At 45.9% G+C, this 13827-nt stretch overlaps 1 protein-coding gene across 1 annotated transcript in view; it reads left to right on the plus strand.

The window, feature by feature from the left end:
* Positions 1 to 13827, plus strand: part of Plxna2 (plexin A2) — a 201638-nt gene that overhangs the window by 118902 nt on the left and 68909 nt on the right. The window contains exons 5-8 of the mRNA XM_050148182.1: positions 8078 to 8178; positions 11234 to 11357; positions 12539 to 12692; positions 13181 to 13277. Of these exons, the coding sequence (XP_050004139.1) occupies positions 8078 to 8178; positions 11234 to 11357; positions 12539 to 12692; positions 13181 to 13277 (476 nt within the window). The remainder of the gene's footprint in view (positions 1 to 8077; positions 8179 to 11233; positions 11358 to 12538; positions 12693 to 13180; positions 13278 to 13827) is intronic.

The raw sequence follows: 13827 nt of genomic DNA on the forward strand, positions 1-13827 counted from the left end.
ATCACAAATGCTTAGAGCCACACTTCTAATCTCAGGCCAGGCACAAACAAAAGCATTCTTCTAAGAGACAGATTTTCCTCAAGAGACTCACATGGGTGGGACCTGCTCATGGCTCTTCCTATTACGGTTCTGGTTAGGATCAGCTTAGAAAATACTTCAGCAGAAAACCTTCTTCCTCCCTGATTTGTCTACCTCTTTAACATCTCATCTCATTTTGTGCTGTCTGACTTCTGATTCACCAACTAAAACATTTTTTAAGAAGCAGAAAAGTAAGCTGGACAGTGGTAGTGCATGCCTTTAATCCCAGCTCTTGGGAAGCAGAAGCAGGTGGATCTCTGTGAGTTTGAGGCTAACCTGGTCTACAAAGCGAGTTCCAGGACAGTCACAGAGAAACCTTGTCTTAAAAAAAAAGAAAGGAACAGAGAGGTATGCATGCAGGAAGGATGTCCAGGAAGCCAAACCTGGAGCAGCCTGGAAGAAGAACCTTCCTTTAATCCTTGCCTTTGTCCTCTGCCTTTATGTGGGAGGCAGACAGAGCTGGACTCAGTTTCTGCTACCTACAAGACATATGACCCTGACAGGTTACCTGATCTGAAATTCCGTTTTCTAATGGGAAAACAAGACTACAAGCATGTCTCTACAAGGTGACCATAGGGGATAAATGAGATAACAGGCCAAGTGCCTGGCATGCAGTAGCTATTAGGCCAGTTGAAGCTATTAGTATATCATTCTTGCTGCTTTATTTCATTCTTCAACCTGTGTTGACTCCTAAGGTCAGTTCAAGATGATGCCATCTAGCAACCTGTGAGCCACCAGTGGGAGTCCCCAGTACCCCTCTTCCCTGTAGTGAGGACAAATCCAAGGCAGAGACCTATCTGTCTGGGACCTCCATACCTGTAACCTATCACTGCGTGGCTTTGGATATCCAGTACTTAGTCAACTTTATCCCTGTGCATGAAGAGAGAGACATGTGGTGTTTTTGGATGGAGACATGTCAGGCCAAGGGGTCTGTAGTACAATGTGGTTCAAGAGCTGGGATTTACTGGGAGGTGGTAGCACACACCTTTAATCCCAGCACGGGAGGCAGAGGCAGATGGATCTCTGTGAGTTTAAGGCCAGCCTGGCCTACAAGAGTTAGTTTAAGGACCGGCTTCAAAGCTACAGAGAAATCCAGCCTGGGGGTGGGGGAGGAGGGAGAAGAGCTGGAACTTATGAGTGACAATCCCATGCATACTTGAGAGAACCAGGACTATAGGCTGGGCTGGGCTGGGCCTTTCTGACCTCTAGCAGCCTTTTACTCTCTGTAAGAACCAGCAGGGGTAAAAGCAGGACAGATCCTTAGCTACTAGGTAGCATTTGCACTAGGCTCTCCTAGTGTTTTTAACAAATTGCAGCAATGCCAACAAGTCTTCAGGCACCCCTAAGGGGAAAACAAAGAAGAATGTGTCACCTATCCCATCAGCTAGCACCCCTGGGTCTCTGCTGCAGGTTGACCCATCATGTATCCCATCAGCTAGCACCTTTGGGTGCCTACTGCAGGTTGACCCATCAGCTAGCTCCCCTAGTCTCTGCTGCAGGTTGACCCATCATGTATCCCATCAGCTAGCACCTTTGGGTGCCTACTGCAGGTTGACCCATCAGCTAGCTCCCCTAGTCTCTGCTGCAGGTTGATCCATCAGCTAGCATCCCTGGGTCTCTGCTACAGGTTGGCCCATCATGTATCCCATCAGCTAGCACCTTTGGGTGCCTACTGCAGGTTGACCCATCAGCTAGCTCCCCTAGTCTCTGTTGCAGGTTGACCCATCAGCTAGCATCCCTGGGTCTCTGCTTCAGGTTGATCCATCATGTATCCCATCAGCTAGCACCACTGGGTGCCTACTGCAAGTTGCCTTCAACCTCCTGAACCTACTCAGATTCTACCTTGGGTCTGGTCCATCCTCTTTCCTACCCCATAGCAGGAACCTATGCAGCTTGTCCCAGAATGATAGGCCACTTAGTGTGAGACCCAGTAAAGTCAGCTCTTTGGAACTTTAATTTTCTTTGGATCTAGTATGAATCATAATATATAATAAAACCCAATGGTCTGCTCTCTGGAGAGCTGTGCAGATCAAATGAGATCATTCTGTGAATTTAACGCCCTTTGCAGTATTGTTGTGACTATACTGTGGTTCCTTATCTACATAGCACCCGGGAAATCATTCTCTAACATGTCATGAACCTGCATGTCAAGGACTGTCATAATTTCTCAAAGTCAGGGTTGGAATGGGGGAAAAAAGGAAGAAATGGACTGAGCTGAAATCCTACAAACTTGGAGTAAAACAATCTGTAGAAAGGGACACTACAAAAGTCAGAAAAGAAGGAAAGAGGCCAGGGAGTCAGTTCCATCAGTTTCAGCAGCTATGTGCTTTGCCCCTGGCCCAGGGGACCAGAGCCTTGTTGACTGGGCCAACTGCATGCTCCAACCAGGCTGTCTATGACACCTCCCACGCTGTCACCTGGCTCTCGGCCATAGAGAAGGCCTGTGTTCCTTTCATTGTATCGGGAGCAGGGCACACATGTAGGGACAGGTGTCCCATCTGGCAGGGGGCAAGCAGATTCCAGGGAAGCAGAGGATTAGATGCCCAGTGTCTGGGGAACAGCTTTCCCTTATCCTTTCCCTGTCTCTCACTTACATGGTCACAAAGGAATCCTGCAAGACTCTGAACACTGTACTCCAGCTGCTACCCCTGCAGCAAGTGGTGAGCTACTGCTGTGGCCTGCAAGTCACTGCTATGCCTTGATTTTACCCTCATTATTGTATCTGTTCCTCTGCAATGAGTCTTGGTTCCCACTGAACTAAAGACTCTGGCAGATAGAGAATGCACCCCTTTTGTCTCACAAATTAGTATAGTCCAAAGGCTCATTGTTCACCTCAGAGATCCTGAGTTGGGGGAAAGGATCCTACACGCACACCCTACTGAGCCATTCCTACTAAAGAAGGTCCTGGAAGACACCAAGGATCCAGGGCCCCTAGACCACAGGAGCCAAGAACACAGTGTGAGTCATCTTTAATTAAGAGTATTTCTTAAGTAAATGACTTAATAGGACAGTTATACTCATTAGAAGTACAATTATAAGACATACGCTTGAACAGGAAAGAATGTGGAGTGTGAGGGTGGAACCTAGTCAGATGCAGTTCCTGGGTGCCCGAGAGGCAGTGGGCAGGCAGGGACAGGAGATGATGCTCTTCTCTGTGAGCTCTCCCATGCAACTCATCTAGGAGCTCCTAAGACAACACAGGAGCCTCAGCTCTCAGCACTCACTGGAGGGGCTTTGGCTAGTTAAAATGAAATAATAAGCAAACACAGATTAAAAAAATCAAGGAGTGTCCCATAAACTCTGATTCAGTTCTGAAAAAGCCCTGCCCTCCACATATCACAGCCACTCTAGGAGAAAATGCTCATTCTCCTGTGACCTGAGGCCTGGTCCCACCCGGTTCTAGCAAATGCAAGACAGCCATCTGGGACTCCACATAAGACTTCCCCCAACACTCCAGGTTTGAACTTGGTTATTTAAAGATTCCAGGGACAAAGACTTAAAAGAACCTAATTTCGCAAGCTAAGCATGGTGGCATACAGAAACAAGAGGAAAGTGATTTCAGAGCCTGCCTAAGCTACATAGCAAGAACTTCTCTCAAAAAATAAACTAAAATAAAACTTAAAATCTAATGGGGGAAGCTCATTGTTCCCCAGGCTTGAAGAGAACCCTAGAGTTCTTTTGTTTGCATCCAGACTCTTCACACATTACTTCCTGCCACACATCCCAAGGGCTGTCTGGTTGGGAGTGGAGTTTTCTGACCCCCAGGATCTGCCATTTAAAGATGCCCTAAGAAACTTAAGTCACCTGTGCCACCTTAAGCACACCTGCAAGCCAACTGGAGAGTTGGCACTGAGTAGACCCAGACTTTTTGTTGTCTAACCTTATGGTGATAACATGGTTATGGTTAAAGGGCCATGCATTGAGAACCATAGCTCCATGGTAGCCTCGCAGCCATCCTATATATGAAAGATATTCTTTTGTGACTAACAGGACAAAGAGCTCAGAGACAATCTAACTCTTCTGTCCTTCCCGAGGCTTCCCAAGGGAACCCAAGCCCACCTTTCTAACTCATACCCTTGCCACCTTGTCCTCATACAGGCTCCTAGGAGACTCTGCTCTAATGGGTTGGGATCTATCCTTCTGAAATACATTAAAGATATTAATCCTGTAAGTCCCAGGCCATGACAGACTCACATAAAAACCTCCTGACAACACAGGCAGACAGAAGCCAACTGTTGGCCATAGACAGAATTTGCGGGATTGGTGCCACTGCCCTAGTAGCTACATGTTAAACAGTAAGAAGATCTCATTTAACATAATATATGCAAAACATTAATTTTTGAAGATGTCAGTATCAAATTCCTAGTGTGATATTTGCTTTCATTTCTTTACTAAATCTTTAGGATTGGTATATATTGGGTATTTATAGCACACCTCAGTTTAGACTAGTACTCTCAAATATTCAACAGTCGTAGGGTGGGGGGGGGGCTAACGGTGATCCTAGTAGTCAGTGCAGATACCACAGTCTTTCTTTTCTCAGAGTCTCCTGTGCCTTTTTTCATGTTATCCCTGGAATACAGCACTTAGGTCTTATGGCAGCTCATGTACAACTTGCAGTGGTAGCTGTGTTTTAATGCTATTTAGTTTTATTCTCCTGAAATGTGTACTACTAGCCTATACGGACCACCAAATCAACAGGTGTTAGCTGATAGAACTAAATGAAACTAAAATTACATGAAGGTAGGGACAGGGATAGCCCATGAGTGCTTCTTACTCTAAGGTTCTCCTCCCAGTCACTGTGACAGCTGTTCCTCTGATTTGTGCCTAGCTAGGAGAACATAAAGAATAATGCAAGTTATCAAGCCCAGCCTCTTTCTAAGTTTCCTGTTTCACTTTACTCCGCCTTTAAAAAAAAAATCCCACCAGGAGGGCCCAGGAAATAGGAAAAATAGTTGTGCTGTTGGTTTCATGTTTGGAGAAGAACAGGGTTTCACTATCTCCATGGCACTTGGCATGAAAGTGGGCTTTGTTGCTGGAGACACTGCTTTCATTCAGGGCCCCCTTTCCCAGCTGCTGAGAGCCGGGCTGTGTTTTGACAGACGGGCCGAATGCAATGCAGACAGTTGTTTTAATTTCCAGCCAGATGCAGACATCACTCACAAGGAGCCCAAAACCCAAAAAAGGGAAGAGCACTGGACTGCTGCTCTTAGACCTTGCAGAGTAGACCAGAGGGGGCCAACAGAAGCCTGCTGGGCACTGGGGTCCCAGGAATCCTGAGAGATTGAGAATCATCAGGCCTGGGCGTGGGACTCATTTTTCCAGGAGGCAGCTGTCAGAAAGCTATAGGTAGGTAATGCCGACTGTGAGCAGACTTCAAGGATTATTATTCTTTTATAGTGATAGCTAGATGTTGTCTTTCAACTGGCAAATGTTCAAGTCTCCAGCTGGATAGCTCCGTAGGACAGCATTCACTGTACATGCAAGAATAACTGAGATCAGATCCCTATAATCTAGCTACCTTGTTGTGTATTCCAGTACACAACAAGAGACCCTGCTGCAAACTAAGTGGGAGGCAAAGACTGACACCTGAAATTGTCTTCTGACTATATGTGCATCATGGCAAATGCATGCCTACATGTAGGCGCATGCGTGCGCGCGCACACTCACACACACACACACACACACACACACACACAAATTGTCTTTGTTTTGTTTTTCAAGAGAGGGATTTTCTGTGTAAACCTGGCTGTTTTGGAACTCATTCTGTAGATCAGGCTGGCCTCAAACTCACAGAGATCTGACTACCTTTGCCTGATTGAAACTTTTTGTTTAAAGAAACCATAGTCTCAGAGAGGTGGTGAGTAAAGTGTGAGAGATAAAATTCTTGGATATCTGAATTGTAATGGATCACAGCCTCTTTTCAGGGTAGAGTCCCTTTCATAGCCGCCCAGAGGAATATCACCCTTCCACCATCCACATGATGGGTATATTTTGAACAAAGTGACTATTGAAAATTAGACAGTTCTGATTTTCTCATGTTGAGTCTTCTCATTCTGACACCGTAAGTCTGTTTGGTAGTCCATGATAGCCTCTTTACCTCTTTCATCACCCTGTTAGGTCATACAGGGATGATTTAGAATCAGCCCAAACCCTCAGATATATTCTGCTTGAGGTTTTTAAGACAATAGTTTCCCAACCTAGATTTAAAGTGTCTGCTTTATAAGCCAGATTTCCAGATTTTATGCTTACCTTCCCTACATCTTATTTCCTCATTGAAGGGAGGTTTGATTTTAAGGCTGAGCATGTATTGATGGATGTACTATGGGTGAATGAGTGAGAAAAGAAAGGCAAACTGTCTCTCCCTGCCTACAAGTTCAAGTTAGAATGAACTTCTCTGTTACTGCTTTTGCCCATGATAATTCTTTAGCTTAGAAAGTCTTGTGGGTCTCTCCATCTGATGATTCCTTTCTTCACCATTCTCTTCTTCCTTCTCCTTTTTTCTCTTCTTTCTTTCTTTCTCCTACTGTTCCTATCATTTTTATAAGACTGAGTCTTACTTTGTAGCCTACACTGGGCTGGAATTCACTATGTGACCCAGGCTGGGTCACTTATGGATAATACTCCTACCTAAGTTCCCACTGAACTCTCAAGCGCTAAAATTCCAGACATGAGTCAACACGCCCAACAGGATGCATTCATATCCTTGAAGACTCGCCCTTAACCGCTGTCTCCATCTTCCTGGCAAATTAACCAGGATGCCCCTTCTCTTGAGCTCCCAGGGAACTTAGTGCTAACACCAATCCTGGGTTCCAATCCTGAGCAACAAACAGACCAAATATCAGTTGGGTACTGCTAATTCCAGTGGACTGCTGGGCTTTGCTTGGGCTCAGTCTGTGCCATTTGTGGTGGGTTCTCTGTCACTGAACTTCAAGGCCACCACAGAGCTGGCATTCAATAAGCTTTCACTGAGTTTGTCATGTTAGGATCCATTCTGACCTTCTGGGAAGGATTTTGTGAACATGTTCCCCTCACATCTTTATCTCCTGCCAGTGGCAGAACGTTCTGTCATTGGACCAAGTGTCGTGTTTTCACCTGGGCTCACACTTCTAGTAGGTGATAGTCCTCTATGGCCCAACAAATGAGCTTATATTTCCAACCCAGCAGGCATTTTTGCAACTCAGAAGCCTCTTACCCAGCCAACAACAGACACCTAAGATATGTCAAATGGAAACTCCAGTCCTCTAGCCCTTTTGCCTGGCCTTTATTGTCACATATACTGGGCAGGTGCAGGAGAGTGGTGTCCTTGTAAACAAAGTTCAGGCCCTTACCAAGCCTCTCCAGAAAATCAGGAGGGGATTCAAAAGCTGTGCTTTATGAAGGGGGTGGGGGGATGCAGGCACTTGATCTGCAAATTCCCACTAGCCAGGCAAAGCAGAATCAAACAGGCAGCGCTTCTCTGTGGAGCTTCCCATTTTGCCAGACTTTTCAAAGAATGGGAGATTTACTAGAGAAACTGAATGCAGACTTCAGAGAATGAGATAATTGGATCCAGGTGGTACACTTGGTTGGCTATAAAGTACTAGTGCCATGCTATGAATATTAGTTGATGGGAAAAGTTTCTCCCCCCGCCCCATGTGTGCTGTGCAGGAAGGATGTCTCAGCCCATGCCCAGCTGAAAACTCTTCAGAGATGAGTTTGTGCCACTCAATAGCCTTTCAGCAGAGTGAACCATTTTTAACACTTGCGAGGGACTTGCCAGGCTCTCAGAAAGACACTGGTGGGAAGAAGCAACAGGCTAGAGGATTTCCTTTCTACCTTTGGCAAAATCAAAGAGTCCTGAGCTACCATCCAGACACTTTCTGGTCCGAGTTAGCCTCTTCGGACTCCGCCAGCAGTGAGATGGGAACACCTGGGGGGCATGGGTAATGGGGAGTTTTGAAACACGCCTTCAAGTTGCCACAACCTGACCTTCCCGTGCTCCCTTTCCTCTCTCTGCCAGGTCACCAGGGTCCCTGTTGAATCATGTGAACAGTACACAACTTGTGGAGAGTGTCTAAGCTCAGGGGATCCTCACTGTGGCTGGTGTGCCCTGCACAACATGTAAGTGTGTGGGATTCCAGAGGTGGTCCCGGCATGCAGAAGACTGGGGGTTTCCTGGTATGATAGACCGGACAGTGGAGGAAATTCCCTCTTCTGAACAGTAAAGATTATAAATGAGACACAATGTGGAAGACAGGAAGAGGCCACACAGTTTGCTTCCTGAACTCAGTCCTTTGCTCGTCTTCTCAGCGACTTTGAAACCACATGATTATATTCTCACGTCACTGTGAGAAATCACTGGGCAGCTGTAGAATCCCTAAATTTTCCAAAAGCCTCTTGCAGTGACTGCACAAGAAGCTAGGGTAAGGCATACAGATCTGATGGTAGAGCACCAGATCTTAGAATTCCCACTCCAGCTAACTGCTGTGTGACCCTAGGTGGGTCCCCTGACAACTCCAGGTCTACATTTCTCCTTTGCTAAACAGGGGAAGTGCCTATGTCACAGGTGAATAGTGATACCTAAATGAAATAATAAGTGCTTTGGAAATAAATCAGAGGCAACACAAATCAAAATAATTATTAAGGACTCTGCACCCTTGGGAGGACCCCTCTGGCCTCTTATTTCATGATTCCAAGAAATCTGCATTGCATCCAACTGGCCTCATATCCCTATTCAGATACATCCCCACCATTGAAAACAGCTCAATAGAAATGCAAAATCACACTTAAACTTCCTAATTCGAAGAGCCCAGAGGAAGAGAAAAGGGTGAAAGCCCTAAAGCAGGGGCCTGGCTAGGGATTCTGTTGCCCAATAGTGTTGGAAACTCCATGGCGCCACGCCAGCTACCAAAGCGTCTCTATGAAATGTGCTGGGTTTGGGGTGGAGGCGGAGGCAGAGGGCCAGAGTTCAGAGTCCTGCACAATAGCTCTTGGCTTCCAGCCTCAGCAGCAGGTGTTGGGAGGGCTCTGAAGGGAGGGAGGAAGGGAGGCTTCACAGATGCAAAATCTGGACTGGATTTGAGCCCACTGACAAAGGATTGAGTCCTTATTTGGGTTTTGGAGGCATGAGACTTCTCAAAAAAGTTTAACAAAAGCGACCTCAACAAAACCTAGACAGTAAGTTTCCATGTAAGTCAGTCAGGTGGTCAAGAAGCTAGAGCTATCCGCTCTGCTGGAGGAATGGAAAAGCCAGTCTATTTGTCTACCTTCTGTGAGGCTGACCCCACAATCTGACGCTCTTTCTCTGAGGAATTTGACAGTTCAGTCACAGTTCCGTGGGAAGGTCCCAGGCTTTAAGCCCTCTTACTCTGCAGTAGTTCCTTCTTACCTGTACCATCCCTGCCTGCTCTTCAGGCTTCAGTGCCTGTTACAGCTGGTATATACAGAAAGAACACAGTAGACTTACAGATTATGGTTATTATTTATTTGCAGTCTGAGCACTGCTTTCGCCAACTTGTATCAGCACCTATGGGTGGATCATTAATGACCCGATCTCTCAGTTACCCTAAAATACCTCATCCTTCCTTTATGGTCCAGGCCAGCTATGTCTTCTAGAATGACTGAGCCCCATCAAGATAGCCCAGATTTCCAGTGCCCACTTGTCTTCAGAGAATCTTCCCCACCTCTCTGGGCTCACACCTTCTAGCCATTCTACCTACCAAGTTTGGATGGGGACAGGAGCTGCACCTTTCCTATTGAGCTTTCTCTTCTTCAGCAGACACTCTTGACCTTCCTCCCACCCACCGTCCCAGACTTCCCAGTTAGCAGGGCAGTGAGAACTCAGCAACTTCAGCCCCAGGCCTGTAAGCCTCTTCCAAAGAAGTAGAAGGTGGATACATAGGTCTGATGACTGGGAGCCTCTGGGTCCCAGGGGAATGAAACCCTCCTCTCTCTTCTGTATGTCTTGCCCCTGCAAGTGTGTTATTGTCTCCCAAACTATTATATCTCTGTTAAAGTTGTTGCCATAAATAGTATGATTAAAAAAAGAAAAGATAAAAAGAGCCATTTCAGTGAGTCAATGAGATAAAGGCTCTAGTTAAGAGCTCACTTTAAAGCTATCGTAAGGATTCACTCAACCTCCATAATTCGTTCCTTTGACAGCACTCATATTTGGATACATTATGTACTTGGAAAGGAAGAAGGGAAGTACTTGGGGAGTCAGGGAAGGAATTTCTGCTTGACTGTGGATTACAGTAGCGCTATGTCCTGTTTGGCTATTGGATTTGGAGCTGCATCAGCCCTGAGCCTGGTCCATAAAACAGAGCAGGTAGTAGCCACAAGCGTCTGAGTTATTTACCTGCCAGCACGGGATAAGGATCCTGGAGCCAGAGATGAAGGTATCAGGAGAAATGGCCACATGGACTTTCTGACAGAGGCAGCCCTGGACACAAGCTTTGTCTGTCTTCTGACTTAAGGCATTCTTTCATGACACAAACATTTATTTAAAATATAACTTGTGACAGAATTTTTGTTAAATAAAACATAGTATCTTCCTTTAAAGAGCCATTAATCCAGCCAAAGATCACACACAACCTGTTTCATAGCTAAGACCCTCTCTTCTTTGCTAACACCTTTGGGGGTGTGATAATTTTATTAATCATTGTTATTAATATCACTATCACAAGGGCTAGCACAGGGATATGTCCACTGAATGCCAGGCTGAACTCTGAGTACTAACTTACTTTAGCCTTGGAGTAGCCTTACAAGATAGCATATTGTCATCATCCTTGCTATTTTAAGGTTTAGGAAACAGAGAAGAGAAAGAGTAAGTCACTTGTCCAGTGGGATCAAGCTAGCAGGTAACATTATCTAGAATGCTAACCTAGCATTCTAGCTACAGAATTCATGCTCGCAGCCCTACTTCTCAAGTACCCCAAACTTCTTACTTGAGCATCCCATAGTATTAACATGGTATTCTCCATACCTGCCCAGCATCTAGGCTGGAAACAAATACCTCTTCCTTGGTATATCTTTAGCTATATGTGGTCATGAACACCTGAGAATACAGTGAGAATACCTGAGAATACAAGGCAGTAGGCTATGGTGCTGGGGCAGCAAATCTCTCTTTCCCAGGGACAGTAGAGCCATGGCCTCTTATGAATCTCTCTTCATGTAGGTGCTCCCGAAGGGACAAATGCCAACGGGCATGGGAAGCAAATCGATTTGCTGCCAGTATCAGCCAGTGCATGAGCCTTGAGGTGCACCCCAGTAGCATCTCTGTGTCAGATCACAGCCGGCTGGTGAGTATACAGCAGGGAGGACGGGACACAGCACATTTCTTTACTACCAGCACATATTAATCAGAATTTCAGTGAAACAACAACAAACTATGATACAAGACCTAACAGCACATTCTTAGGACATGGTATGATTTAAGTCTTCTGTTTGTTAAATATTCAAGAAAGCCTTAGCTTGCTACTGTGTTTGGTGGGTAGGGGAGAGATTAAAGAAAGACTGAGACTTGTTCAAAGTGTATTCTTAAAGAGAATAATAAACATAATAAAAATAGCCCTCAGTCACCTGTCAAGGTACAACCCAAAATATTCTATGTCCTTAGGCCCTGAGTGCAATTTCTTTGTGAAGGTTTTATGAGCATTCATGAATGTTAATTAGTTAATGAACCTTCCGTCGTTTGAGTTCATTCATACCCACCAGGAGGTTTGGACTCCAGTAATGCTAATGAAACAATCAGGGACGTTGTGCCTATTGTGGGAGCTGAGGACAAACTCAATGAAAAGTGGCCTGAATTCAGAATGTTTTTTCAAATGCAGAAAGTCTAGTTTTTTACCAATAAAATGAGACTCTGCACACTTAGCCAGGACGGGGACTGCTGTTCTAGGTGGAGTCTTTAGCCACCAGTGAACCTTCCTTAATCCCTTTGTGTGTCTTGTGAACATCCTGCCCCACACCAGGGCACTGCTGCAAAGTAGAAAGCCCAGAGGGAATAGAGGACAGAAGCTCTGGAGAACACAGCTTCTAAACGGGTGAGTGGTAGAACCAGCCAGGTTCCTGACCTCCATCCTGGTGAAGCGTACATCCCCAGGAGCCCAAGCTAAAGCCTGTGATAAAGTCCCAAGCTTATGACTCACTATGTGCTTTGCAGTTAATTTCTATATCAGATAGAGCAGGGTCTGAGATGAATATTAGTACAAATCCCCTCCTTCCTTGAGCAGCAAGTGCTTTCTGATGCTGGACAAGATTGAAGAAGATTGAAGAATTAACAATAACAATCTTTATGAAGGCCTTTGACCTCACACATCACACAACCATTTGTCATTTTAATTGCTTAGCATCAAAAATGGAAGATCACTAGACCAATGCCCTTCTCTTATAGAGGAGGTCAAGGAGATCCCTGAGCAATAGCTCCTGGCAGGGAGCCTTGCTGGGGCCCTGGCTCTCCTGAGCTCTTCTTTTCCCACAGCTCAGCCTGGTTGTAAATGATGCCCCCAACCTCTCTGAGGGTATTGCCTGTGCCTTTGGGAACTTGACTGAGGTGGAAGGACAGGTGTCTGGGAGCCAAGTCATCTGCATCTCACCTGGGCCCAAGGACGTCCCTGTTATCCCTCTGGATCAAGGTAAGGATTGTGTGCCATGGTGAGCATAGGAGTCACGTACACAGACATGAAGCTACCTGACCAGTCTTCGCATACCAGATGCTAATGTTGGCTTACATACTTGTTTGAGTTTAAAAGCACTGTGCTATGCCCTCAGTGAGATTTAAGGAGGAAAATGCTCATTCTTCCTTGGCTAAGAATGTATTATGTGCGCTGTGCCCACTTCCTGTTCCTTCTAGGCAATAAATTGCATTGAGCTCTCTCCACCAAACTTGGCTTGAAGGGTTCTGAGCTAATATTCTGAAATTCTTTCAGAAATTGAGTATGCCTAACCAAGCCAAGGGACTCATGGAATCTGTTGCTGAGGGATAGACTGGTTGGATTCTCAGGGGCAAAGCATGTTCGGTCAGGCTTTCTCTATTGTCTTTACTCCTGAGTGGCTCTATGACGTGGTCTTCCCCTCAGGGTGTTCACTGTGCCCTATGTTCTCACTCTGTCCTCTCTCGCAGATTGGTTTGGCCTAGAGTTGCAGCTGAGATCCAAGGAGACAGGAAAGATCTTTGTCAGCACCGAGTTCAAGTTCTATAACTGCAGTGCCCACCAACTGTAAGCATGTCTCGGAAGGAACCTTGTCTGGGCCTGGATATGAGTATAAGGTTCCACTTCCTCTAGGACAAGACTTGTGCAGTAGTCACATTGTAGTCTCAGGGGCTGGGAGGTGCTGGTACATGTTCATTTAAATTACAGTCACTTAGCACAGCCCCTTACCTCATTCCTTTGGCTCCACCCCAGTACACTCTACCCCAGTTCTATAGTTAGGATGTCAAGAAAAGGGTCCTGACCGAGGAGCTGTAAGAAGAGGTCTTCACTTCAGCTAATTAGCCATGGCTTTGAAGGCAGGAACTGACAGCAAGTGCTGAGGGTGGATATGCCCACAAAGGAGGACAGACAAAGACAGCAGCCTCTCTCAGCACCCAGTGAGAGGGCCTGGGCTGGGAGAGCAGAAGAGTGCAGCATATCCCTCCTCAATATATATTATAAGATAGGACAAGAGGGGCAAGAAGTGGAAGTGGCCAGAGGCAACAAAGGCAGGCCAAGGAGACTAAAGCAGAACTGAATAAAAAATGACTACTACCACTATATCCCAACTCCAGAT

The sequence above is a fragment of the Alexandromys fortis genome, unplaced genomic scaffold, assembly GCF_014885135.2.
Source record: "Alexandromys fortis isolate MF-2015 unplaced genomic scaffold, M_Fortis_MF-2015_v1.1 scaffold_62, whole genome shotgun sequence".
NCBI lineage: Eukaryota > Metazoa > Chordata > Mammalia > Rodentia > Cricetidae > Alexandromys > Alexandromys fortis.